The sequence below is a fragment of the Ceratotherium simum genome, chromosome 25 (assembly GCF_057802395.1).
Source record: "Ceratotherium simum simum isolate JZ-2026a chromosome 25, ASM5780239v1, whole genome shotgun sequence".
Lineage (NCBI taxonomy): Eukaryota > Metazoa > Chordata > Mammalia > Perissodactyla > Rhinocerotidae > Ceratotherium > Ceratotherium simum.
The window spans coordinates 422329-450233 of NC_141924.1; the positions used below are offsets into that span (position 1 = coordinate 422329).

Here is a 27905-nt window from a genome sequence, read left to right on the forward strand (position 1 = left end):
ACGCTCTCCTCACATGTACATGCTTGGGCACACAACCAGCACCTGACTGAGCTCCTGCTCTGGGCCACAGGAGTGCTGGGGGTGGGGAAGTGGTGAGGAAAGCCCATATCTGCTTCTTCACAGAGCAGCAGGCCAGAGAGGGTCAGGGGAAGAAGGAACTGCTCTGCTCTTTGCTTCTGAATGCACTGAGGCAGGACAGGAAAAGGTGCCGACTCCAGAGCCAGCCTCAAATACAAGCCTTGACAAGAACCCCTGATGATGTCAGAGGGAGAAAATCATGTTGGGTGGAAAGCTGGGAGCACCGGGCACTCCAGTGTTCTCTGAGCTCCTTTACTCAACTCCAGCCTTCTTGTGCCAGACGCTCACTATGTACTTGGAGAATCTGCAAAACACACGCAGACAGGGGAAGGTGGCTCCGGAGAGGAGGGACCCACACACTCACGTGCAAAACCTCCTGCCGGAGCCCGGCTGGCTCCACACAGCTGACGAGACGGAGCAGCAGGTCCATGAGGGCCGAGGTGCCAATGTGCTTCAATACCAGGCTGATAAACTTGTCCTTCTTCTTCAAGAACACAATCACCTGAAATCAAACACATCCTGATGAGTGAGCAGGGGAGACCCCCGACAACCATGAGATCCTTCCTCCAAGAACTCTCATGAGAAAGATTTTGAATTATATTGAGCAGAAATAATGGAAAGACCTAGAAAAAGTTGTAAGAAAAAACCTCTGCAAGGACAGGCAGAGACGTGAACACAGGAAAGTCCTACAAGGCGGTGATGGGGCATGTGAGGACCCTGGGCTGACGGAGGTCTGCCGTGCAGTTGAGGCTTTCTGCTAACGACACGAATATCCTGAGTTAGCACAAGTTGCTGTGCACAGCGACCATTCAATACACACTGGCTTAAGTTTTTCCAACAGAAATGACTGGCCTAAACAGAGCTGGGCCAGGAGATGGTCATTCGTGACAGCCTCTGGACCTGGGACTCAAACCTGAGAGCACAGAGCACAGAAGACAGCCACTTACTGACAGGCCCCACGAGTGGTTGAAGGGAGAGAGGGGTGAGGTTTTTAGAAAAGAGGTGGCAATATATGGCTGGCTGGTGACCAGCCAACAAGATGTGACAGCTAAGTAGGCAGCTACAAGGGGATGTGGCACAGCACTGATGCAGTGGGCTGCTCAGGAGGCAGCTGTAGGTGAGAGTGGAGACACAGGTGGAGAAGCTTGGGCGGAGTCCTTCTTGGCTGCGTGTCTGCAAGTTCAGCTCAGCTCAGCCAGAGAAGAGTACCTGCGTGTCCAGGCTACTGGGCTGAGGTAGACCCAGGACTCCACTGGGGACAATGAGGACATGGAGAAGGCTCACCCAGCTGTGAGGATCTCAGCCACATTCGTGCTGAGATGGGAAGCAGGAAAGGAGGAAGAGGAGAAAAGAGGGGACAGCCGGACAAGGAGGAGAGGGAAAGAGGTGAGGAGGAGGAGGGTTCTTTGAAAAGAATGATTAAACTCCTGGAGAGAAAGATTAAAAACAAAACAGATGGGGCTGGCCTGGTGGCATAGTGGTTAGTTCGCACGCTCCGCTTCGGTGGCCTGGGGTTCGTGGGTTCGGATCCTGGGCGCGGACCTACACGCTGCTCATCAAGCCAGGCTGTGGCAGAGTCCCACATACAAAATAAAGGAAGACTGGCACAGATGTTAGCTTAGGGACAATGTTCCTCACGCAAAAAGAGGAAGAGTGGCAACAGATGTTAACTCAGGGCCAATCTTCCTCACCAAAAAAAAAAAAAAAACAAACAGAGACGGCTCCAATAACTATAACAGGAATGAAACAAGAGACATTGCTACAGATCCTACAAATAGAAAAACTATTATGAGAAGTTATTAGGAACAATTTTACGGCAATTTACGTAAATTTTAAAAAATGAAAAATTTCTTTGAAAAACACACATCTAAACAGACAAAAAGAAACAGAAAATCTGAATAGTTCTAGAGCATCAAAAGAAACAAAATCTATAATCAAAAGCCTCCCTATACAGAAAACTCTAGCCTCTACTGGCCTTACTAGTGAATTCTACCAAACATTTAAAGAAAATAACCTCAGGGGCCGGTCCCGTGGCTTAGCGGTTAAGTGCACCCGCTCCGCTGCTGGCGGCCCGGGGTTCGGATCCCGGGCGCGCACCGACGCACCGCTTCTCCGGCCATGCTGAGGCCGCGTCCCACATACACCAACTAGAAGGATGTGCAGCTATAACATATAACTATCTACTGAGGCGCTGGGGGAAAAAAATAAATAAAAAATTTAAAAAAAAAAGAAAATAACCCCAATCTTATATAGAATCTTCCAGGGAACATAAAATGAGAGAATATGTCCCATATCATTGTATAAGGACATAAAACCTTGATTCTAAAAACTAAATAAGGGCATTACAAGAAAGGGAAATTATAAGTCAATCTCACTGATGACCACAGATGTAAAAATTCAGCAACATGAAAAACTTCTCCTTTTTTTTTTTTTTGTGAGGAGATCAGCCCTGTGCTAACATCTGCCAATCCTCCTCTCTTTTCGCCGAGGAAGACCGGCCCTGGGCTAACATCCGTGCCCATCTTCCTCCACTTTATATGGGATGCCGCCACAGCATGGCTTGACAAGCAGTGCATCGGTGCGCACCAGGATCCAAACCAGCAAACCCCAGGCCGCCGCAGTGGAGCGCACGCACTTAACCACTTGCACCACCGGGCCGGCCCCAGCAATATGAAAGAAAGCATAATATATTACAACCAAGTTGGGTGTATTCCAGGAAATCAAGATTGGTTTAACGTTACAAAGCCCATCAGTGGAATTTACCTATTAACACAATAGAGAAGAAAAATCCTATGATCAACTCAATAGATATAGTAAAAACATTCGATAAATTTCAACAACCACTCGTTATAAACTAAAAAGAGTAGGAATAAAGAAAATTCCCAGGGCCGGCCCCGTGGCTTAGCGGTTAAGTGCGTGCGCTCCACTGCTGGTGGCCCGAGTTCGGATCCTGGGCACACACTGACACACCGCTTCTCCGGCCATGCTGAGGCCGCGTCCCACATACAGCAACTAGAAGGATGTGCAGCTGTGACATACAACTATCTACTGGGGCTTTGGGGGAAAAAATAAATAAATAAAATTATAATTAAAAAAAAATTCCCTTACTCTGATAAAACTATAAAAACCCCACAGTACACATCATCCTTAGTTATAAAATGTTTGAAAGCTTTTCCTGCAAGGTAATAAGTAAAACAAGGAGGCCCACTACCACCACTTCGATTTGACATCGTACTAAAGGTCCCAGCCAATGCAATAAGGCAAGAAAAAGAGATAAAAGGTATAAGAATTATAAAGGACAAAATAAAATGATCATTAATCACAGATGATATAATCTTGGACATAGACAAAAACAAAAGAACATAAAGATAAATTATTAGAATAGCAGTTTTATTGATAATCACCAAAAACTGGAATTAGCCCAGATATCCTTCAACACGTGAATGGTTAAAGAAACTGTGTTACATATATACCATGGCATACTACTCTGCAATTAAAAGGACTGTACTACAGATACCCACAACTACCTGGATGAGTCTACAGGGAATTATACTGAAAAAGCAATCCCCAAAGGCTACATACTGTATGATTTAATTTAAATAACATTTGAAATAACAAAATTTTAGAAATGTAAACAGATTAATGGTTGCTAGGGGTTAGGGATGGATGAAGGGGTAGGGGCAGGAGGAAGGTGGGAGTAGTTATAAGGGAAACACATAGGATCCTTGTGGTTTTGGAACTGTTCAGTATCTTGGCTGTGATGGTGAATACACGAACCAACACAGATGATAAATTGTATAGAATTTAATACATGCATGCACACAAATGACTACAAGTAAAACTGGAGAAATCTGAATAAGATCTGGGGATTGTATCAATGCCAATATCCTGGCTGTGATATTTTACCAGTATTTTACAAAATGTCACCATTGGAGGAAACTGGGCAAAGTATACAAAGGGTCTCTTCATCTTATTTTATACAATTGCATATGAATATACAATTATCTCAAATAAAAATTTTCAATAAAAAAGATACTATTTAGAATAACATGAGAATATCAACTACCTAAGAATAAACCTAATGAAAGGTGTGTAAGACCACTACCCAGAGAATTACAACGTGTCGTTGAGAGAAATTAAAGAAACCCTAACTACTCAGCTTTGTTGCTGTGGCACAAAAGCAGCCATAGACAATATATACATAAATGGGAGTGGCTGTGTTTCAGTAAAATTTCATTTACAAAAACAGGTGGCAGACTGGTTTTGGGCTGTGGGCCATAATTTGCCAACCCCAATCTATAGCTAATGTAAGACTAATCAAAATTTCAGCAGGGTTTTTTTCGGGGGGGGCAGGGGAGAATGTGGAAACTGACAAACTCATTCTAAAATTTGCTCGTTCTAAAATAACGCAAAAGGCAAAGAACAGTAAAAACAATCTTCAAGAAAAACAAAAGGATAAGACTAACTCTATTGAATATCAAAACCTATAAAGCTACAGCAATTACGATAGTGTTTATTGGTGCAATTACAAACAGGACAACAGAACAAAGTCCAGAAACAGACATATACACATGTGATTGCTTGATTTATGGCAAAGGGGGCACTGTAAAGCAATTGAGAAAGAATGGCCTTATCAATAGATAGTGCTGGGTTAACTGCGTATCCACATTAAAAAAAAAATACTTCAACCTTACACCATTTACAAGAATCAGTTCCAGGTGGACTGTAGATAGCACTATGAAAGGTAAAACAATTAAGCTTCTAAAATAGCTAATACACAAGAGTATCTTCACGACTTGGAGGTAGGCAAAGGTTTCTGACCACCAACCATAAACAAAAAGAATTAGGAACTGAACTACATGAAAATCAGAACCTCTGCTCATTAAAATATACCATCAAGAGAGTAAAAACAAAAAAAAACGCAAGCCAGAGTGGGAAAAGATGCTTGCAACACAAAAGCAACAAAAGACTTGTATCCATGAAATATAGAAAATTCTTACAAACCAAAAGAGAAGAAACAGCCTACTAGAAAATAAGCAACAGGTTTCACAAAAGAAAATACTCAAATAGCCAATTAATATATGAAAAAGTACTCATCCTCATTAGTCACCAGGGAGATGCAAATTAAAACCACAATGCTGTAGGGGCCGGCCCCGTGGCTTAGCAGTTAAGTGCACGCGCTCTGCTACTCGCGGCCCAGGTTCGGATCCCGGGCGCACACCGGCACACCGCTTGTCTGGCCATGCTGAGGCCGCACCCCACATACAGCAATTAGAGGGATGTGCAACTATCACATACAACTATCTACCAGGGCCTTGGGGAGAAAAAGGAGGAGGATTGGCAATAGATGTTAGCTCAGGGCTGATCTTCCTCACAAAAAAAAAAAAAAAAGACCTGTCGTGGGGGGGAACCACCATGCTGTATTAAAACCAATGCAAATTAAAACCACTGAATGGCTAAAATAAAAACACTGATAATATAAAGAGTTGGTGAGGAAGTGAAGCAATAGGAACTATCATACTCTGCTGAGGGGATTGTAAACTGGCTCAACCACTTTCACTACCATTCAAGCTGACCACACACATGTCCTAGTTATGACCATCTAATGTAACACTTAGAGCAACCACTAAAAAACCTACACAAAGAGATACACTAAAAAACACTATAGATAAATCAAAATGGAATTTTTTAAATGGTTAAGTAAACCCACAGGAGGCAGGAAAAAGAAAACAGAGAAATGAAAAACAATGAGAACAAACAGAAAACTACAAATAAAATGGCAGCCACAAGGCCCTAATACAGTCATGTGCCACAAAACAACGTTTCGGTCAATGATGTATTATATATATGATGGTAGTCCCATAAGATTAGTACCATACAGCCTAGGTGTGTAGTAGGCTATACCATCTAGGTTTGTATTAAGTATACTCTATGACGTTCGCGCAATGATGAAATTGCCTAACAACACACTTCTCAGAACATATCCCCATCATTAAGTAACTCATGATCGTATACTAATAATTACAATTAAATGTAAATGGCCTAAACCTGTCAATTAAAGACAAATTGACGGAGTAGATAAAAATACTGTGTGTTGTCTACAAGAAATTCACTTTAAATATAACAATTCACACAAAAGACTGTACACAAATGTTCACAGCAGCTTGATTTGTAACAGCCAAAAAGTGTAAACAACTAAAACGTCCTTCAATAAATGAACGGTTAAACAAACTGTGGTGGGCCGGCCCCGTGGCTTAGCGGTTAAGTGTGCGCGCTCCACTGCTGGCGGCCTGGGTTCGGATCCTGCACCAACACACCGCTTCTCCGGCCATGCTGAGGCCGCGTCCCACATACAGCAACTAGAAGGATGTGCAGCTATGACATACAACTATCTACTGGGGCTTTGGGGGGAAAATAAATAAATAAAATCTTTACAAAAAAAAAAAAAGACAAACTGTGGTACAACCATACTATGAAATACTACTCAGTGATAAAAATGAATTGTGATTATGCTTGTAAAAAGAATCCTAATCCTGTAGAAACATATACTGAAATATTTACTTATAAAATGATTTGATATCTGGGATTTGCTTCAAAATAATCTGGGATGGGGGTGGGGAATAGGGGATGTAGAAAAAATAAGATTGGGCCAGCCCCATGGCTTAGCGGTTAAATGCGCGCACTCCGCTACTGTCGGCCCGGGTTCGGATCCCGGGCACACACCGATGCACCACTTCTCCGGCCATGCTGAGGCTGCGTCCCACATACAGCAACTAGAAGGATGTGCAACTATGACATCCAACTATCTACTGGGGCTTTGGGGGGAAAAAAGGAGGAGGATTGGCAATAGATGTTAGCTCAGAGCCGGTCTTTCTTAGCAAAAAGAGGAGGATTAGCATGGACGTTAGCTCAGGGCTGATCTTTCTCAACAAAAAAAAAAAAAAAAAATTTTAAAAAAGAAAAAATAAGATGGGTCATGAATGGATAATTGTTGAAGCTATGTGACTAAGACATGGGGGTTCATAAACTATTGTCTCTAATATATAAACGTTTGAAACAATCTTTAATGAAGAGTTAAGAAAATGCTGTAGGTCCTTTCCCTGACAGCCCACCTCTCACGGAAACATGGAAGAAACACTCACTGCAGTCCTATCACAGCAGAACCTGGAAACAAGCCGACTCCTGGACTGTTGATACAGAACTCTGGAGCAGCAATACCACAGACACCACATCTGCTAGAAAGAACATGGTAGTTCTATAGGAAAAGATGTACAAGAACTATTTTGAAATGATGCTGCTATTCTTCATTCATACTCTGCCTGGTTCAAAAAATTTGAGGTGAGGCAGTCCTCTGAGGTCCCTTGTAAATCTAAAATTTATGATCCTATGAAAGACAACATTCCACTGAACATTTACAACATGGCAACAGAATTTCTTCAAGTGAATAATGATCTGTCCTGGGGGTTGCACCTCCACAGAGCTCCAGACACATACATAAAATATTGGTTTGTTTCCTGACTAGATATTTGACAATATTAAACAATTATGGTTAATATTTTGGGGTGTGATAATATAATTTGCTCAGCAAAGTCTTGTCCCCTCCTAGTCTACAGTTATATTAAAAAGAAGAAAAAGTTCTTATATTTTAGAGATATATACTGAAATACTTACAGAAGAAATGATATATCTGGGATTTGTTTTGAAATAATCCACTGGGGATGGTAGGCAGAGGATAAAGATGAAAGAAGACTGACCAAGACTGGCTGCTGAAGCTGGTGACAGGCACAGGGCATCATTACACCTCACGCCCTACTTTTTTTTTTGCTGAGGAAGATTAGCCCTGAGCTAACATCTATGCCAATCTTCCTCTATTTTTCATGTGGGTCGCCACCAGAGCATAGTTGTTGATGAGTGGTGTAGGAAACTGAACCCGGGCCACCAAAGAGGAGCATGCCGAATTTAACCACTAGGCCATGCAGCCGGCTCCACGCCCTACTTCTGTGTCTGTCTAGTGTGGAGGGCAATGAAGCACATGTCAGGTCGAATGTAAGGCAGGAGCAAGTATGGACTCAAGGAAGACCATGCTCCAGCTGAATGAAATGAATTTACTCTCTACTTTACAGAATCCTAATGCCAGAAGTCTCCTTTTATTTGCTTTGAAATAGTAAGTGCCCTACACACAGACGCCCGCCACCCACACAGATGGTGGTGGATGTCCTGAGCTCCTGCCATGATGTAGGCATGTCCCTGGGTCACCTGTGACTGGCTGGTGACAGGACGAGCTGGCCTAGTTTGGGGCCCTGTGCAGCCTCCAGGGATGGCAGAAAGTGCTGCTTATTCCAGAGCTGGCCAGTAGAAATACCTCTTGGGAAGCCACTTTCTTAATCAAATTCCAACTCTCATATCAGTAGCCCACGCTGCTCCACGTGTCCCATGGAACAGTCAGAAACACTGTTCCCCACAGCCTGATGATGCGGGTTGCCCAGCAATGGCTGACAGCAAGGTGTGTCAGCATCAGCCTTGCCAGCCATCCCAAACCACGTGGGTTTGGCAGATTATTTACCTGTTCAGTTTTTCTTGCAATGAGATTGCCAATGGTCTTGCTGAAAAAGCTGGCGAGCAGAGGATTGAGAGGTGGCTCATGGTCCAAGAAGTCATAAAGAAGGTTCAGCAGAGTCTCGTCACCTCCTAGTCTGTCATTGATCTGAGACACGTCACACGTCAGCAACTCACAGGCTGTGTTTGGATATCTAAAAGGGCACAATGCAAGCAACTGGAGGTGAAATTAGACTTCTCCAACTCTGAGGAAACTGCTTAAATAATCTGACTCTTAGGAAGCAGATCACAGGTAAGAACAAAACATTGATAGACCTCGGAACAGAATAAAAATGCGATTATTCTGTGACCAATTGGCATTTTTGACTATTAGAAGCTCAATATTTTTAACATACCTTTTTCTGGCTCCTCATACCTACACTCCGATATCCTACACTTTCCGACTCCATTTCAATTTTCTAAACAACTTTTCTCAGTCTTTTGGCTTACCCTCTCTCCAGGCCTCTGTCCTCATACTCACCTGCCAGGTTTCTCACCTCCTGTAACTACACAGTTAGGGAGGCCAAGTTTCCATTATGCTCATCCTCCCTGTTCCATCGGAAGCCTGTCCCTACATATCAACAAGCACAGATCCAGCTTGTCCCTAGGCTGAAGAAATGTCACATCAGCAGCTTACAATGCAGTAGCAGTTATGAGGTGTTATACATGCAAGTTTTTAATTAGAAATACCAATATATGTAAATGATGTACTATTCATTTGATAAAAATGATCAGGTACAAAATAATCCTTATTCCATTACATGCAATCCCATGACATCACTGAGCTCCCTGCCTTACCATCTGACAGACATGGGGTCACTGCCGTCACCCGAGACAGGCATGCCTACTGAACAACCTGCTGCATCCAGGACAGAGCCCGCAACAGCAGTCCCAGTAACAATGCCCAGTGCCTGGGTACATGTGGAAATGCAGGTGAGGTGCCCGGGGCCGGAGAAGGCAGGAACCAGGTGGGAGTGTCCTGTGGGGCTGAATGCCCTGGAGCACACCTGGCGCCACACGGTACAAACTGTGCAGCGTTGGGCACACTGCCTAACCTCTCTGTGGGCTTCTTCATCTGAACGTGAAGGTGCAAACACAACCCCCACAAGGCTGTGTATAAAGCAGAGCAGTGCCTGGCACACAGTAAGCCCTAGGTCAAGGTCAGCCACTATGACCTTCCTGTTCCTGGTAGCCACCAACATGGACCCCCACACAGCCTATATCAAGGTGGTCATTGTGGATTGGCTAGATGTGCCTGGGTTTGAGAAACTCTATAGGTTGGCAGAGCAGTGCAGCCGACCAAGTGTGGAAGGGGGAAGCGATGGAGAGGTCTCAGTCTGCTTGTGGGGTGGGTGTTCTTCACCAGCCCAGAGAAGAAAGAGCACCTTCTAGAGCTCAGAGAAACAGTGCCAGGTGGCCAGGCTGGGTGTGAGGGATCTGCCAGGTTCACAAGGAGGTGGCCCAGTCCAACAAGCAGGCCCAGGCCACGAGAGGGAACCTAGACAGAAGTGTGGCCAGGGCCCAGACAGAGGTGTGGCCAGTGCCCAGACAGAAGTGTAGTCAGTGCCCAGACAGAGGTGTGGCCAGTGCCCAGACAGAAGTGTGGCCAGAGGTATGGTCAATGCCCAGACAGAGGTGTGGCCAGTGCCCAGACAGAGGTGTGGCCCGTGCCCGAGGAGGGGTGTGGTCAGTGCCCAGGGAGGGGTGTGGTCAGTGCCCACCTCATGGGATTGTTAAGAAGGATCAGACAAGGTGGCTCAGCACTGTGGACGGGAGAGCCAGAGAAAGCCTGTTGGGAGTGCGGGGGGAGGAGGGCCAGGTCAGCAGCACCAAGGGCCAGAGTGAGGCGCTGCCTCACACAGGCAAATGTGTGTCCACCAGACTCCAAAAAACAAGAAAAGACACATCAAGAGGCAGGAGAGACTCAAGCCCCGGAGAAAAGCACAGACCACTCCTTCAGGAAGCTTTTGCAGAGCACGCGGAAAGGCACCAATCCTGCCTCCACATACAAACAAACGTGCACCTTCTAAGGTTACATCTAGGTGGAGGGCTTGAGATTTTCTTTATCAGTATTTTATAATTATTCTTCAAAAAACAGCTACTGCTTTAGGTTATAAAATTTACACAAGGAACAGCAATTCCAGTTAAACATGGCAAATCAAACATATAGTCTTGTCACCATTCCCTCTCAAATTCCTACTCAAATAAATGTCAAGAAAAAAAGACACAAAAAGAGAAGTAGAAATGACGCTGGGCAGGGCCTAGAAGACAGACAGGGTGGCCTCAGGATTGCCCTGGCGCAGCAGGGGAGCTGAGCCTCAGGTGGTCACTGAGGGGAGCACAACTAGGAACACTGCTCCAGAGAGGCCTGGACATGGAGATGGCGGCCAGCGTGGCCAGGGTGGAGAGACTGGCTGGAAACTCACAAGAGCAGCCCTCTGAGACTTCCAGCCCCCTGCTTGCTGCCATCACATGGGACCTGGAGGTTTATTCCCTGGAAAAGAGGACCAGAGCACTCCCGACTAGGGGATGTCAGACACTGCTGAGAGAGGCACAGAACACCATCCAGAAATAGTGGCCTGGTAAAAAGAACATTGGGGTTCCCCCAGCCCCTCTTCCTGACTCAAGTTGCTGACAGGTCTACATCCCACAAGTGGGAGCTGGAAGGATTCTTTTCTGCAGAAAGTGATGGGACAGAGAGAAAAGTCAACTAGTCATCACCCAACCAAGCAGTCGGCCACCTACCGCCCACAGTGAAGAGTGGTGAGCAAACCCCACTCAGACCCCAAACTCTGCACAGACTTTAATGCCTCTCTCAAAAGGAACACAAGTACAGACCAAACCAACCAGGAGCAGAAAACTAGGCACGTAGAGCAAAGAGAATGCAAAGAACAGAAGGAAACCATCAACAAAGCTGTACACTGAGAAAGCGTATCCATGAGCAAGAAACGGAAGCTGAGAATAAGACCTCTTGGAAATTAAAAATGATGGTAGAAATTTTAAAAATCAATAAATGGACAGGAAAATAAAACTTGAAGAATCCTCTCAGATGCAGAGCAGAAATAGGAAGAGGGAAGTATGAATCCAGGTGGCCTAACAGCCGGTTAGGGGTCCCAGACAGAGTCGAGAAAAGTGGACTGGAGAACATCAAAGAAAGAACACAAGAAGCTTCCCTGTGCTGAAGGCCACGAATTCACAGACTCAAAGGGCCATGGCACCTCGCAGAGTAAGTGAAGCCACCGACACCCAGTGCTTCCTTTGTACGAGCATGGACACACTGTGACTGCTGAGTGCCTCGTTCACTCTGAGTGCCCTGTTCACTCGTTTTATCTGCTTATTTCTATGTCCCCCCCACCAAGTTAATGGTTTTCTCCTTGTTTTGTTTGCTTAGTTTTGTACTCATCTATTAATTTCTCCCTAACTCTCTGACTATAAAACTCTCTTGGAGGGGCCGGCCCCGTGGCTTAGCGGTTAAGTGCGTGTGCTCCGATGCAGGCGGCCCGGGTTCGGATCCCGGGCGCACACAGACGCGCTGCTTCTCCGGCCATGCTGAGGCCGCATCCCACGTACAGCAACTAGAAGAATGTGCAACTATGACATACAACTATCTACTGGGGCTTTGGGGGAAAAATAAATAAATAAAATTATTAAAAAATAAAAAAAAAAAAAAAAAAAAAAACTCTCTTGGATTATCCATGTTGCTTCTGGAATTCCCCTGTCCTGACCCAAGAAATAATTTCATATTATTGGGAAATTCCAGAAAAGGACCTAAATATCCCGCTAGAGGAAAGAAACCTGGCCACACAAAGGCCCGGGAGGCTTGCTGCATCAGATCTGCCAAGAGCAAGGCCGGAAACTCAAAGACAACCACGAATCCTTGAAACTGCAGGAGAATGATGTCCAGTCCAGAATTCTACATGGAAGGAACACGGGACAAGCAAAAGAAGAACAGTGCATCATCAGACAGGCCTGACCCCCAACCGTTACCACCTACGTACAACTCAGAACACGATTCACTATATAGGAAGGAAACCAAAGAAGAGGAAGATGAAATCCTGGAACATGGAAGGTGGACACTGGAGTTACCAGGGCAAGGATGAAGGAGATTCCCTTCCCCCTCCTGACGCCTCCCTCTGTGCCCAGACTTGCTGCTCCCCAGCGGGGTCATCTGGGCAACCGGGTTCAGTGATCCTCCTTTCTGCTCTGCCCCTTAGTACCGGTAGGGTTTTTTTTGCGGGGGGCTGGGGGGGGCGGGGGGGGGCGGGGGGGGGTCCTTCCTGGGCTCCTGCCCTGACCCAGCACTGCTTCCCACTGGCTGAGCAGTTCTAACTCTACGATTTGGAAGTCCACCACCCAGAGCTATAATGACATTCTCCCACATCAGCTTTATGAGTAGTAACAAAAGTGACATCTGCAGGCTTTTTTGTCTTATTCTCAAATGGTCCAGAACTCGGCAGGCAAACTGGACAGGAACCTCAAGAAAAAGGTCAGGAGCAACCTCATGGTTCTCGGGCTGAACCAGGTAGCCAGCTCCTCAGCCCAGGCCTGCTCCATAGAGGCGTCACCTGCCTGGAGCAGCCTCTGGCTTTAAACAGGAATAGCGGCTGCTGCCTGACCTCAAACCACCCAGGGGCAGCGTCTCTTGAACAGGCTTGGCTCGGGCACATTCTCTACTTTCGGAAAGAGAGTTTCTCCATTACCAAGCCTATAGTCAAAAGGAGTGAAGTGACACTAGCTATGCTGCTCAGCCACGTCTGCAGGCAGCACCTTCACTTCAAAGGCTCGAAGGCTGTTGGAGGAGACGCTGTTGACCGTCAGGCTGGCCGAGGTCGGCAGTCGACTGGAGTGTCGAGAAGCACAGGTACTGGTTCTTGTAAATCAAGTCCATTGGAACACGGCCCTACTCACTCACTCACACACTGTCTGTGGCTGCTTTCACACTACAATGTCAGAGCCGAGCAGTCTTTATTATTTAGGTTTAATAAACCTAAATATTTCCTATCTGACCTTTCATAGATAAAGTCTGCCAACTCCTGTCTACATACCTATTTGTATCTCCCTCATCTTTGAAAAATAACCTTGACTCTACTTCTTCCTTTAGCTATCACCTCATCTACCCATCCATTCTATTCCTTTTCTCAAAAAGGAATTTTTTTAATTTTTATTTTTTTATTGACGTCATAATAGTTTATAACATTGTGAAATTTCAGTTGTACATTATTATTTGTCAGTCACCATATAAATGCACCCCCTTCACCCCTTGTGCCCACCTTCCAACCTTCCCCTTACCCCTGGTAACCACCAAACTGTTCCCACTGTCCATGTGTTAGTTTACCTTCCACATATGAGTGAAATCATGCGGTGTTTGTCTTTCTCTCTCTGGCTTATTTCGCTTAACGTAATACCCTCCAGGTCCATCCATCTTGCTGCAAATGGGACGATTTTGTCTTCTTTTATGGCTGAGTAGTATTCCATTGTATATATATATATCACATCTTCTTTATCCAATCATCAGTCGAGGGACACTTGGGTTGCTTCCACTTCTTGGCTATAGTGAATAATGCTGCAATGAACATACGGGTGCAAAAGCCTCTTTGGAGTGTTGATTTCAGATTCTTTGGATAGACTCCCAGCAGTGGGATAGCCGGATCATAAAGTATTTTTTTTTTTAATAATTTTTATTTATTTATTTTTTCCCCCAAACCCCCGGTAGATAGTTGTATGTCATAGTTGCACATTCTTCTAGTTGCTGTATGTGGGACGCGGTCTCAGCATGGCCAGAGAAGCAGTGCGTTGGTGCGAAACCGGGATCCGAACCCGGGCCGCCAGCAGTGGAGCGCACATACTTAACCGCTAAGCCATGGGGCCGGCCCATAAAGTATTTCTATTTTTAATTTTTTGAGGAATCTCCATACTGTTTCCATAGAGGCTGCACTAGTGTGCATTCCCACCAGTAGGGTTCCCTTTTCTCCACAATCTCTCCGTTTGTTATTTTTTGTCTTGGTGATTTTAGCTGAAGGGTGTAAGGTGATATCTCATTGTAGTTTTTTTTTTTAAGATTTTTTTTTTATTTATTTATTCCCCCCCCCCAAAGCCCCAGTAGAAAGTTGTATGTCATAGCTGCACATCCTTCTAGTTGCTGTATGTGGGACGCGGCCTCAGCGTGGCCGGAGAAGCGGTGCGTTGGTGTGCACCCGGGACCTGAACCCAGGCCGGCAGCAGCAGAGCGTGCGCACTTAACCACTAAGCCACGGGGCCGGCCCTCATTGTAGTTTTGATTTGCATTTCTCTGATGATTAGTGATGTTGAACATCTTTTCATGTGCCTATTGGCCATGTGTATATCTTCCTTGAAAAAATGTCTGTTCATATCTTCTGCCCATTTTTTGATCGGCTTGTTTGTTTTCTGTTGTTGTCAGTTGTTGTGTGAGTTCTTTATATATCATGGAGATTAACCCCTTGTCGGATTTATGATTTGCAAATATTTTCTCCCAGCTGGTGGGTTGTCTTTCCTTTTTTTTTTTTTTTTCCGGCTGAGGAAGACTGGCCCTGGGCTAACATCCGTGCCCGTCTTCCTCCACTTTATATGGGATGCCTCCACAGCATGGCCTGACAAGCGGTGTGTCGGTGCACGCCCAGGATCCAAACCCAGGCCGCCAGCAGCAGAGCGCACGCACTTAACCGCTACGCCATGGGACCGGCCCCTAAAGATTTTATTTTTTATGTAAGTGCTATGTACACTTGCTTTAGCAGCTCAGACAGCCTGACAGGCTCCTGAACAAGAGTAGCCCCCACTCCTTCCTCACTCCCGAGTCTCTCTATTGTTAGCCGTTTTCTCTATTGTTAGCCTCCATGTTTCTAAATAAAATACACATCCACTTCTTCTTCATTTCCAATTTTAGACATTATAAATTGTCTTCCTACGACAGAAGATGAAAATTTAACTCACATCTCCTTGCCCTGCACCCTGCTGCCCTTCCCCCACCGCTCTATAAATTATACCACAAGTTTTAGTTAAACTCACGTCCAGTGTTTCCCTTATGAATAAGTAAATACAGACACACCTCATTTTACTGTGCTTCACTTGACTGAGCTTTGCACATACTGCATTTTTAACATATTGAAGGTTTGTAGCAACCGTGCGTCAAGCAAGTCTACTGGCACCATTTTCCCAACAGCATTTGCTCACTTTGTGTCTCTGTGTCACGTTTTGGTAATTCAAGCAATATTTCAAACTTTTTCATTATTATTATATTTCTTATGGTGATCTATGATCAGTGATCTTTGATGTTACTACTGTAATTGTTTTGGGGCGCCACAAACTGAACCCGTATAAGACACCAGACTTAATCAATAAATGTGTATGTTCTGACTGCTCCACAGGCTGGCTGTTCCCGTTTCTCTCTTCCTCTCCTCGGGCCTCCCTGTTCCCTGAGACACAACCATATTAAAATTAGGCCAATTAACAATCTTACAACGGCCTCTAAGCGTTCAAGTGAAAGGAAGAGTCACGTGTCTCTCACTTGAAATCAAAAGCTAGAAATGATTAAACTTAGTGAGGAAGGCATGGCGAAAGCCAAGACAGGCCGAAAGCTAGGCCTCTTGTGCCAAACAGCAAGCTATGAATGCAAGGGGAAAGTTCTAGAAGGAAATTAAAAGCGCTACTCAAGTGAACACATGAATGGTAAGAAAGAAAAACAGCCTTACTGCTGATATGGAGAAAATTTTAGTGGTCTGGATAGAAGATCAAACCAGCCACAACATTCCCTTAAGCCGAAGCCTAATCCAGAGCAAGGCCCTAATTCTCTTCAATTCTATGAAGGCTGAGAGAGGTGAGGAAGCTGCAGAAGAAAAGCCTGAAGCTGGCAGAGGCTGGTTCACAACATTTAAGGAAAGAAGCCGTCTTCATAACATAAAGGTGAAGGTGAAGCAGCAAGTGCTGATGTAGAAGCTGCAGCAAGTTATCCAGAAGATCCAGCTAAGACAATTAATGAAGGTGACTACATTAAACAACAGATTTTCAGTGTAGATTAAACAGTCTTATATTGGAAGAAGATGCCATCTAGGACTTTCATAGCTAGAGAGAAGTCAATGCCTAGCCTTAAAGCTTCAAAGGACAGGCTGACTCTCTTGTTAGGGGCTAACGCAGCTGGTGACTTTAAATTCAAGCCAATGCTTATTTACCATTCTGAAAATCCTAAGGCCCTTAAGAATTACGCTAAATCTACTCTGCCTGTGCTCTACAAATGGAACAACAAAGCCTCGATTACAGCACATAGGTTTATAATGTGGTTTGCTGAATATTTTAAGCCTACTGTTGAGACCTACTGCTCAGAAAGAAAAATCCCTTTCAAAATATGACTACTCAGTGACCATGCACCTGGTCACACAAGAGCTCTGATGGAGATGTACGAGATTAACGCTGTTTTCATGCTTGCTAACACAATGTCCATTCTGCGGCCCATGGATCAAGGAGTAATTTCGGCTTTGAAGTCTTATTATTTAAGAAATACATTTCATAAGGCTATAGCTCTCATAGACAGTGATTGCTCTGATGGATCTGGGCAAAGTAAATCAAAAGCCTTCTGGAAAGGATTCACCATCCTAGATGCCATTAAGAACATTCATGATTCATGGGAAGAGGTCAAAATATCAACATTAGCAGGAGTTTGGAAGATTGATTCCAACCTTCATGGGTGACTTCGGGGGGTTCAAGACTTTAGTGGAGAAATAACTTCAGATGTGGTGGGAATCGCAAGAGTACTAGAACTAGAAGTGGAGCCTGGGGCCAGCCCGGTGGCGCAAGCGGTTAAGTGCGCGAGCTCCGCTGTGGCGGCCCAGGGTTCACCGGTTTGGATCCTGGGCGCGCACCGATGCACTGCTTGTCAAGCCATGCTGTGGCGGCATCCCACATAAAGTGGAGGAAGATGGGCATGGATGTTAGCCCAGGGCCAGTCTTCCTCAGTAAAAAAAGAAAAGGAGGAGGATTGGCAGATGTTAGCACAGGGCTGGATCTCCTCACAAAAAAAAAAAAAGAAGTGGAGTCTGAAGATGTGACTCAATTGCTGCAATCTCATAATAAAACTTTAATGGATGAGGAGTTGCTTCTTATGGATGAGCAAAGAAAGTGGTTTCTTGAGATGGAATCTACTGGAGAAGATGCTGTGAAGACTACTGAAATAACAACAACGGATTTAGAATATTACACAAACTTAGCTGATAAAGCATCAACAGGGTTTGAAAGGATTGACTCCAATGTTGAAAGAAGCTCTACTGTGAGTAAAATGCTATCAAACAGCATCGCATGCTACAGAGAAATTGTCTGTGAAAGGAAGAGTCAACCGAGGCAGCAAACTTCACTGTTGTCTTATTTTAAGAAATTGCCACAGCCACCCCAACCTTCAGCAACCAGCACCCTGATCAGTCAGCAGCCATCAAGATTAAGGCAAGTGCCTCCACCAGCAAAAAGATTACGACCCACTGAAGGCTTAGATGATGGTTAGCATTTTTTAGCAATAAAGTATTTTTCATTTAAGGTATGCACATTGTTTTTTTAGACATAATGCCATTACATACCTAATAGTCTGCAGTATAGTATAAACATAACTTTTATATGCACTGGGATACCAAAAAATTCATGTAACTCGCTTTATTGTGATCTTTGCTTTATTGTGGTGGTTTGGAACCGAACCGCAACCCCTCCAAGATTGGCCTATACTGTTGACGGCTGAGCTGCCTTGTGCACTCTAGTTGCGTCTGTTTACTCAATTAAGTCCCCACACCCAGAGTCCATGGTTTTCTCATTGTTTTACTTAGCTTTGTACTTATCTCCTAATTTCTCCCAACCTCTGTGACTATAAAACTCTCCTGGCTCACTGATGCCACCCCAGGATCCCTCTGCCCCCACCGCAGCTCTCCTCCCTATCATACTTGTCTCTAACACCTCTAGACAGGGAGACCACATACCTTGTCACCAAACAGGACACACTTGGGAGTGAGAGGGTGAAAGGGATGGGGCCATTAAAGGTGATGCTGAGACAACAGGTATTGACCAGGCCCATCTGACCTTCCACAGATGATCTCCATGGCCCTAAATCCCTGGCTCCTCCACAAACAAGTCCCCTGATGCTATCTAGAGCTTCCACCAAGTGTCGGCAGACACCCCTGGTCAGAGAGGCCCTGACTGACTGAAGTGACATGGCCACAGGCACTTCCCCTCATCACTCTGTCCAGCTTTATTTTTCTTTTAAGACAAAGGTCAGCAAAGAGTTTCTGTAAAGGACCAGAGAGTAAATATTCAAGATGGTCTATGTTGCAACTCAACTCTGCCCTTGTAATTGCAAATGGTGGCTACATTACAATGAGATTTTATTTGTGGACAACGAAATGTGAATTTGATATCATTTTCACATGTAACAAAACATTATTCTTTAGATTTTTTTCAACCATTTAAAAAATGTAAACCCATTCTTAGCTTGCAGCCATAGCGCACTGACTCTGTTCTAAGACTCGACTACCACAGGCAGTCTGGCTCCCTGTGGGACACGTGAGCACCTGAGGGCTGTCCCATCTGTCCTGACTCCTGCTGTGTCACTGGCCTGGCTCTCCCTCTTTGCAAAGCCTGCTCCGACCCCGGAACAGCACCCTTAGAGCTGGAGGCTGGGTCCACTCTGTCCTCCCATCATCCAAGGTCCTCTGCTCGCTCACACTTCTCTGTCTTCTCCCCAAGCCCCTGCCACACCACCCCTTCTGTCATTTCCTAACATCCTGGCCAACTGCTGAATGGACATTTTAGGAAAAACTTTGAGAATGGTCAGTACCACTAATGACATGACATATTTCCTCTGAGCCCAAGACCCCAGAGCGAAGCATTTCCCACGGTCAAGCGGTCAGATGCCTCCCATTTCTCCTAACTGGCCACTGCACCAGGCTGTGACCTGCCTCCTGCTGCTGGTGTAGCCCCATTCAGTCAGGCCTCACACTGAAATTCTGTCTGCCTCTCTGTCATGGGATCACTATTCTCTTTCAGCACATTTTCACTCAAAACACTCTGACATACAATATAACCTACTACCATTCAGAATGAGAAATCACATATACAAGAGATTTCAAAATCTTAAACATCACAAAAACAAACCCCACATGAGTGGCCTCCTCACTTCTCAAGTGGGGTAAATGTTTAAGGTCAGCTTCTCCATCAGAAAACCCTGGTTCTGGCCGTCCTCCAATAGTGCCCACTGCCTCCCTGCAGCACTGCCCAGCACTGGGCCCCGGTCACAGCCTCAGTACATACTTGAAGCGGACCTTCTCTTCCATGTCCAGGGGCGGGTCCTGTGTGATGAGGCTCACCAGCTCCTCCATACACTGCTGCCTGCAGAGGAAGTCCAGCAGCTTCCGGTTCTGAGCCTTGCACTCTTGTAAGATGTCATCTTCGTCCATCAACTCACGCAGTGTCACATCCTCCTTATCCAGAAGCTTGTCAACGTGGGACGTGGTGTTCAAGTCAAACTTCCAGAACATGATGACAGCCACAGAGCTACAAGCAAAGATAAGAAGGTCAATTCTCTCCCCACCAGTGTGAATCCATCCTCAGCAACTCTACACCAAAGTCCATTCCCAGCATGAGCCTGAGCTAGAGAGGGCAGTTTCCCTGATAACTGCTCTGACCAGGGTTGGGCTCCAAAGTCAGTGGGGACTTCTCAGCTCCCCTGAAGCTCAGGACCCATTGCCTTCTCTCAATTCCACTCTGGCTAACCTACCTTCCTGACTTTCCTTTCCCACCCCCAGTGCGCGACTTTCCTTTCCCACCCCCAGTGCTCGACACGCCCCCAGTGCTCTCACTCACTCCTTGGCTCCCTTAGACCAACACGTCCTCGTGTCTCCCATGTGTGTCATGTCCACACCTGACTGACCATCTCATAAAAGAACACAAAACATCTCACAGAATACAACCTCAGTAAGTCAAACTCATGACAGCTTGTTTTGCTTGGCCCTCCCCTCCTCTGCCACCCCCCAACCACCTGGCCCCTCCTTCTACTGTCCCCATCTTGCTGAATAACTCAGGGTTATCCTTGAAGCCACCACCTCCCTCACATGTACACTGAGCGTTAGGTCTTGTCACAGCTACCTGAGAAATGGCTACTGACCCCAGCCCGTCCTCTGCATTCCACACCAACCACTCCAGGCTCTTGCTTCTTTGCCTGGACTATACAAGGTTTATCCCACTCAAGTGGAACAAGTGAGTTTCGTATGTCAGTCTTTGGGCCTAGGCTGGTTTGCAACAAAGCTTTCAGTGTTCTACGCAAAATGAAAAACATAAAACCCTTACTTTTAACAAAGTTAAATCTGTATTTTGAGATTATGAATCTTTTCAATGTTACATGAATCATTTTTTTAAAACTATGGTAAATAGTACATGGGATTTACCTTATCTAATACTTTTACTTAGAAGAGTAAAAGACTACCCACATGATGCAAAACCCCAGGTTTGTCTGTATGTGAAGCCCAGCTGCCCTAGGAGACCCTGACACAGGCTCCTTGGCTGTCCATTCACACTCCCACCACTCTTCATAGCCTCTTGTCTTTGCTGTGTCAAACCCACTTTTCCAAAACACAGACATCTTCACATTCCTCTCATCTCGGCTTCAAAACCTCCACCAGCCCCAGATGCCCACCACTCGGCAGGCTGCTTGTTACAACGTGCCTCCAGTCCTCTGGGCATTTTCTGCTGTCTCCCTGACCCCATCCTCGCAACAAGGACGCTGCATTTTTCTTCCAACACAAACTGCACTTCCCTACCTTTATCCTTCTGCACACGCTCTTGTGCTCAGACAGTGCCTCCTCAGAAAATACCACCCACCCTGCCAGACTGAGCAAAGGGCAGGGCCTGGACTACCCTGGGCCTGCACCTGCACATGCTGCAAGGCACTCAGAGGTTGAGCTGCTTTGACTTGCAGTGCAAGGGACTCCACAGACTGACTCTGCACTGAGTTTCCTTCTGGGTACTAAGATCTCCCTTATTTCTCTTGTGAGGAGTGTGGATGGACATTCGTGGATAGTAGCAACAGACTTCAGGGGACAGAAATAATAATTACTAGAAGTGCTTTCAGGGAAAGACAGCTGTCCCCACCCACACATCAGATGCCTCTCCTTCCTAAATGCCCTACAGAATGACTCAGACACTTGGATAACACACAATCCAGGGAAAGAGGGGAACCAGAGGGAGACCCCACCTTACCAAGGCTTTTTTCCAAACAAGAACTTACAAGACAGGGCAGCTAGAGGTGGCTTCTGTGCGTACTGCTTCCAGCCATAGAGTGGGTGAGTGGCTGGGCGGACCACAAGTTACCAGCAACGAAATAGGATGAGATTTTCTAGCAGGATCCTAAAAAAGGACTGGATTAATCCAAAAGAAGACAAAAAAAAGCTGAGGAAATAAACAACAAAAACAGATAGACAAATGGAAAAGAACCGCAAGATAACAGACATAAACTCAACCATATCAGTAAGTGTATTAAATGCAAATGTATTAATAATTTCAATTAAAGACAGAAATGGTCAGACTAGATTTAAAAAAGTAGGAACTCATTATATAATAAGTATAAAAAGCTTACTTTAAATATAAAGACACAGGTTAAAAGTAAAAAAAACCAAAAAGTTAAAAGAATGGAAAAGGATACACCATGCAGGCACGAATCACGAGACAGGTAGAGCGGCTACATGAATGCTGGTCTAGGTTCTCTCCTCGCAGTGCCTTTGTCTGCCCTGGGCATCAGGGTAAATGAGCCCTCATGAAGCATGCTGGAAAACAGTCCCTCTCCCCGCATTTTCTGAGTTTACATAAGATCGGTACTACTTCTTCCTAAAATGTATGACACAGCTCACCAGTGAAGCCAAGGGTCTAAAGTTTTCTTTGGTGATGTTTCAAATTATGAATTCCATTTCTTTAACAAGTATTTTCTATTTCTACTTGTTTCCATTTCAGTAATTTGCTTGCTTGAAGGCATTTGACCAATTTATCTAATTGATGAAATTATTGTCATGAACTTGTTCATAATGTTACGTTGTTATTCTTCTAACATCAAGCAGGGTTTGTAGAAATGTCCCCTCTTTCATTCCTATAGATCAGTAATACCTGTCCTTTCCTCTTTTTCTTCATCAGTGCTACTAAAGGCTTATTAATTTCATTGATCTTCTTGAGGAACCAGATTTTGGTTTTATTTTTTTCCCCTCGTATTTGTCCACATTTTATTTCACTGATTTCCTCTTTTGTCTTTGTAATTTTATTCCTACTGCATATTTTGGGTTTAATTTGCTCTTCTTTTTCTAGCTTCGTAAAGTAGAAGCTTAGAACTTTGATTTTTAGACCTTTCCTCTTTTTCCGTTATAAGCATTTAAAGCTACAAATTTTCCTTCAAGCACTGCTTTAGTTGTACTCCACAGATTTTGATGTTTCCATTTTCACTGAATTCAAGATATTTCTAATCTCCCCTGTGATTTTTTTTCTTTGATTTATAGGTTATTTAGAAGTATAATGCTTAATTTTCCTATTATCTTGGGATTTTCTAAATATCTCTTTGTTATTGATATCTAATTTTTGTTGTGGTCAGAGAGCAGGCTTGTATGATTTCATTCTTTTAAAATTTATTGATATTTGTTTTATGGCCTAGCATAGGAGTCAACAAACTTTTTCTGTAAAGAGTTAAATAGTAATTATTTACAGCTTCATAGGCCATATAGGGTCTCTGTTGCATGTTCTTTTTCTTTTTTTCTTTCTTCTTCTTAACAACGCTTTAAAAACATAAAAACCATTCCTAATCTGCAAGCTGTACAAAACCAAGCAGTGTGCTGGATTTGCCCAGCAGGCTGTAGGTTGCCGATGGCCTTGCATATGATACGGTCTGTCTTGGTGAATGTGGCATGTGCACTAGAAAATAGTTTTTATCCTGCTGCTGCTGGGTGGGTTGAAGTCAAGTTGGTTGATAATGTTATTAAAGTCTTCTATATCCTCACTGATTTTGTGTCTATTTGTTCTATCAATTAATGATACGGGAGGGCTGCAATCTTCTACTATAACTGTGGATTTATTTATTTCTCCTTTTCATTCTGTAAATTTTTGCTTAATGTGTTTTGAATTTCTTTTATTATGTGGATACATATTTAGGATTGCTATGTCTTCTTGATGAACTGCCTCTTTGATCATTTTCAAATGTCCCTCATTATCTCTGGCAATATATTTTGTCTTGAAGTCTGCTTTATAATATAAATATATTAATAATTATGATATTAACATTGCATACCATTATTAGTATAGCATACCATTATGCTAATATAGTATATCATTCTTGTGGTTCATATTTGGTATAACCTGTAACATCCTTTTACTGTCGACCTATTTGTGTCTTTATATTTAAAGCGTTTCTTTTGTAAACAGCATATGATTGATTGGTTCTTGTTTTGTTATTCAGTCTGTTATTCCCCGCCTTTTAACTGAAGTATTTGGACCATTTACATTTAATGTAATTATTACTATGGTTGAGTTTGAGTAATTTGAAAAAATACAACACCCTTTTATGATAAAAACACTCAATAAATTAGGAATAGAAGGGAATTTCCTGAATCTGATAAAGGGCATCTACTAAAAAACCTACAGCTATCAGCATACTTAATAGTGAAAAGACTGAATGCTTTCCTCCTAAGATTGAAACAAGAGACTCTAACCACTTCTATTCAAGATTGTAATGAAGATCCTAGGTAGTACTATAAGACAAAAAAAAAAGAAATAAACACATACAGGGACTGGCCTGGTGGCGCAAGCAGTTAAGTGCGAGCGCTCCGCTGCAGTGGCCCGGGGTTCGCAGGTTCGGATCCCGGGTGCACACCGACACACTGCTTGTCGAACCATGCTGTGGCGGCGTCCCATATAAAGTAGAGGAAGATGGGCACGAGTGTTAGCTCAGGGCCAATCCTCCTCAGCAAAAAGAAGAGGATTGGTATCAGATGTTAGCTCAGGGCTGATCTTCCTCACAAAAAATAAAAAAGAGAAAGAAACACATACAGATTGAAAAGGAATAAATAAAATCATTTTTACTCACAGACGAAATGATTGTATAAGCAGAAATGCCTAAGAAATCTACAAGGAAAAGAGCTACTAGAATTAATGAGAGTGAATTTAGCAAGCTTACCAGTTACAATGTCAACATCCAGAAAGTAATTGTATTTCTATGTACCAGCAATGAACAACTGGAAAATGAAATTTTTAAAAATTCTATTTACAACATCCAAAAACACAAAATATTCAGGATAATTTAATAAGATATGTGCAAGACCTGTACACTGAAAACTACAAAACACTGCTGAGAAAAATTAAAGAAGATTTAAATAAATGGAGAGATATACTATGTTCATGGATTGGAAAATTCAATATTGTTAAGACATCAATTATCCTCAAACTGGTCTATTCATTCAATGCAATCCCAAATTTTATCAGATTTTTTAAATAGAAATTGACAAGCTGATACTATAATGTATATGGAAAAGAAAAAAGCCTAGAACAGCCAAAGCAATTTTGAAAAGGAAGAACCAAGTTGGAGTACTAACACCACCTGATTTCAAGACCTACTATAAAGTAATATTAATCAAGACTGTGTGTTGAGACAGTGGTGTTACAATACAGAAAATCCAAAAATAAATGGTAGAAATTAGTACTAATATAATAATTTCAATAACTGTATATGGAATAAACTAATCAATGACAGTTTCTCAGACTGGATTTTAAGAAAAACAATATCTAACAATTTGTTTACTACAAAAGACACACTTTAAAAAAAATGAAAAAGGTAGAAATAAAAAGACTGAAAAACATACACAAGGCAACATGAACCAAAGGAAAGTTGAGCTATAAGCTTAATATCTGACAAACTAAAATACAAAATGAGAGGCAAAGAAAGATGTTATAAACAGGTAAAAGGGACAACAGAACAAGAAGATATAACCATCATAAATACATATGCACCTTATAGTATTCTTTAACCTCTATAAACTTTATTGCAGCAACTAAGAGAAATCCATAAATGAAAACTGCCTTGCTCTTAGATCACTCCCTCTGGGAAGCCAGCTGCCATGTCATAAGGGCACTCAAGCAGCCCTATGGAGAGCTCCACATATCGAGGAATGGAGGCCTCCTGCCAATAGCCACTGCTAGCTCACTGGCCATTTGAGTGAACCCTCTTGGAAGCAGGTCCTCCCACCCCAGTCAAGCCTTCAGATGAGGTAGCCCCTGCTGACATCTTGAATGCAATCTCATGAGACACCACTAGCCAGAAGCACCCAGCTCAGCTGCTCCCAAATTCCTGACTCGCACAAACTATGTGAGATAATAAATGTTTATTGCTGTTTTAAGCCACAAAAAAAAAAAGAAAAAAGAAAGAAAGAAAATTGCCTTGGCCCTGGGCATTTATCCCAAAGAAACAAAAACTTAAGTTCAAACAAAATCCTGTACATGAATGCTCATTGTAACACAGCAGTCTCCCCTTATCCATGGGGGATATGTTCCAAGATGCCCAGTGGATGCCTAAAACCACCAGTAGTACCAAACCCTATATATACTATGTTTTGTCCTATTCATATATACCTATGATAAAGCTGAATTTATAAATTAGGCACAGTAAGAGATTAACAATAACTTCTCTTTGGCATATCCGAATTGCCAGCATCACTACTCTTGGACTTTGGGGCCATTATTAAGTAAAATAAGGGTTACTTAACACAAGAACCATGATACCACAACAGTCGATCTGATAACTGAGATGGCTACTAAGTGACTAATGAGCGGGTAGCATATACAGTGTAGATATGTTGGATAAAGGGATGATTCACTTCCCTGGTGGGACACAGCAGGATGGTACAAGACTGCTACTCAGAATGGCATGTAATTTAAAACTTATGAATTATTTCTGAAATTTTCCATTTAATATTTTTGGACCACGGTTGACCACAGGTAACTGAAACTGAGGAAAGCGAAACCAAGGATAAGGGGATACTACTGTAGTCAAAAACTGGAATCAGTCCAGATGCCCTTCATGAATGTTTAAAAAACTGTGGTCCATCCACACCATGGAATACTACTCAGCAATAAAAAGGAAAAAACTATTGATACATGCAACAACTTGTATGAGTCTCTAGGGAATTATTGGTAATCAAAAAAAGCAAATCCCAAAAGGTTACCTATTGTATGATTCCATTTATATATAACATTTTTGAAATGACAACATTTTATAAATGGAAGACAAATTAGTGTTTGCCAGTATTTAGGGATGAGGAGGGGAGTGGGTGGTGGAAAGGAAGTGAGTGTGGTTATAAAAGGGAAACACAAGAATCCTTGAGGCTTTAGAATTGTTGAGCATCTTGACTGTGATGGCAGATACAGAACCCACACAGATAACAAACTATACAGAACTAAATACACACAAACAAGTACCAGTAAAACTGGGGAAGTGTGAATAAGATGAGTGGACTGTGTCAATGTCAATTCCTGGTTGTGACCTTCTACTTATAATTTTGCACAATGTTACCACTGGAGGAAACTGGACACAGTGTACAAGGGATCTCTTTGTATTATTTCTTCTAGTTGCAATATTAAAAATGTGAATACTATTAATAAGCTCAAGCTATTAAAGAGATATAAAGAACACCCAAAGAACAGAGAATACAAATTCTTTTTGAACACACCATGTAACATTTACAAATATAAACCACATATTAAATCAATAAAGAAACCTCAATATACTCCAAAAGACCATTATCTTATGGTCTGTGTTCTGAACACAGTCTTGAGATACAAAATATAGAAAGTAATATCTAAAGGACAGTTTTTAAAAATCCTTTATGTCAACTAACAAGCTGATCATAAAATCCATATGGAAATGCGAGAGACCCAGAATAGACAAAACGATCTCAAAAAGGAACAAAGTTGGAGGACTCACAATTCCTGATTTCAAAATTTGCAACAAAGTTACAGTAATGAAGCTAGAGTGGTACTGGCATAAATAACAGACATATAGATCAATGGAACATAACTGAGAGTCAAGAAATAAACCTTCATATTTACAGTGAATTGATATTTGATGAGCGGGCCAAAACACTTCAGTGGGAGTAAGAACAGTCTTCCAACATATGATGTTGGAACAACTAGATATCTGCATGCAAAAGAATAAATTTGGACCCTTACTTATA

At 43.3% G+C, this 27905-nt stretch overlaps 1 protein-coding gene across 13 annotated transcripts in view; it reads right to left on the bottom strand.

Annotated features, from left to right (window-relative positions):
- PPP6R2 (protein phosphatase 6 regulatory subunit 2) overlaps positions 1-27905 on the bottom strand; it is a 90592-nt gene that overhangs the window by 24324 nt on the left and 38363 nt on the right. For 3 of the 13 annotated variants that reach the window (XM_087448656.1, XM_087448655.1, XM_087448653.1), the window contains exons 1-5: positions 24466-24663; positions 21938-22056; positions 19966-20208; positions 8642-8828; positions 443-580 (exon numbers count right to left, since the gene is read on the bottom strand). In XM_087448656.1, the coding sequence (XP_087304782.1) occupies positions 443-580; positions 8642-8828; positions 19966-20208; positions 21938-22056; positions 24466-24594 (816 nt within the window). In that variant the 5' untranslated portion in view covers positions 24595-24663. Of the gene's footprint in view, positions 1-442; positions 581-8641; positions 8852-14008; positions 14302-19965; positions 20209-21937; positions 22068-22351; positions 22437-24465; positions 24667-24856; positions 24915-27905 lie in introns of those variants that run through there. The other 10 variants (XM_087448657.1, XM_087448659.1, XR_015556320.1 and 7 more) reach the window with 9 other exon arrangements.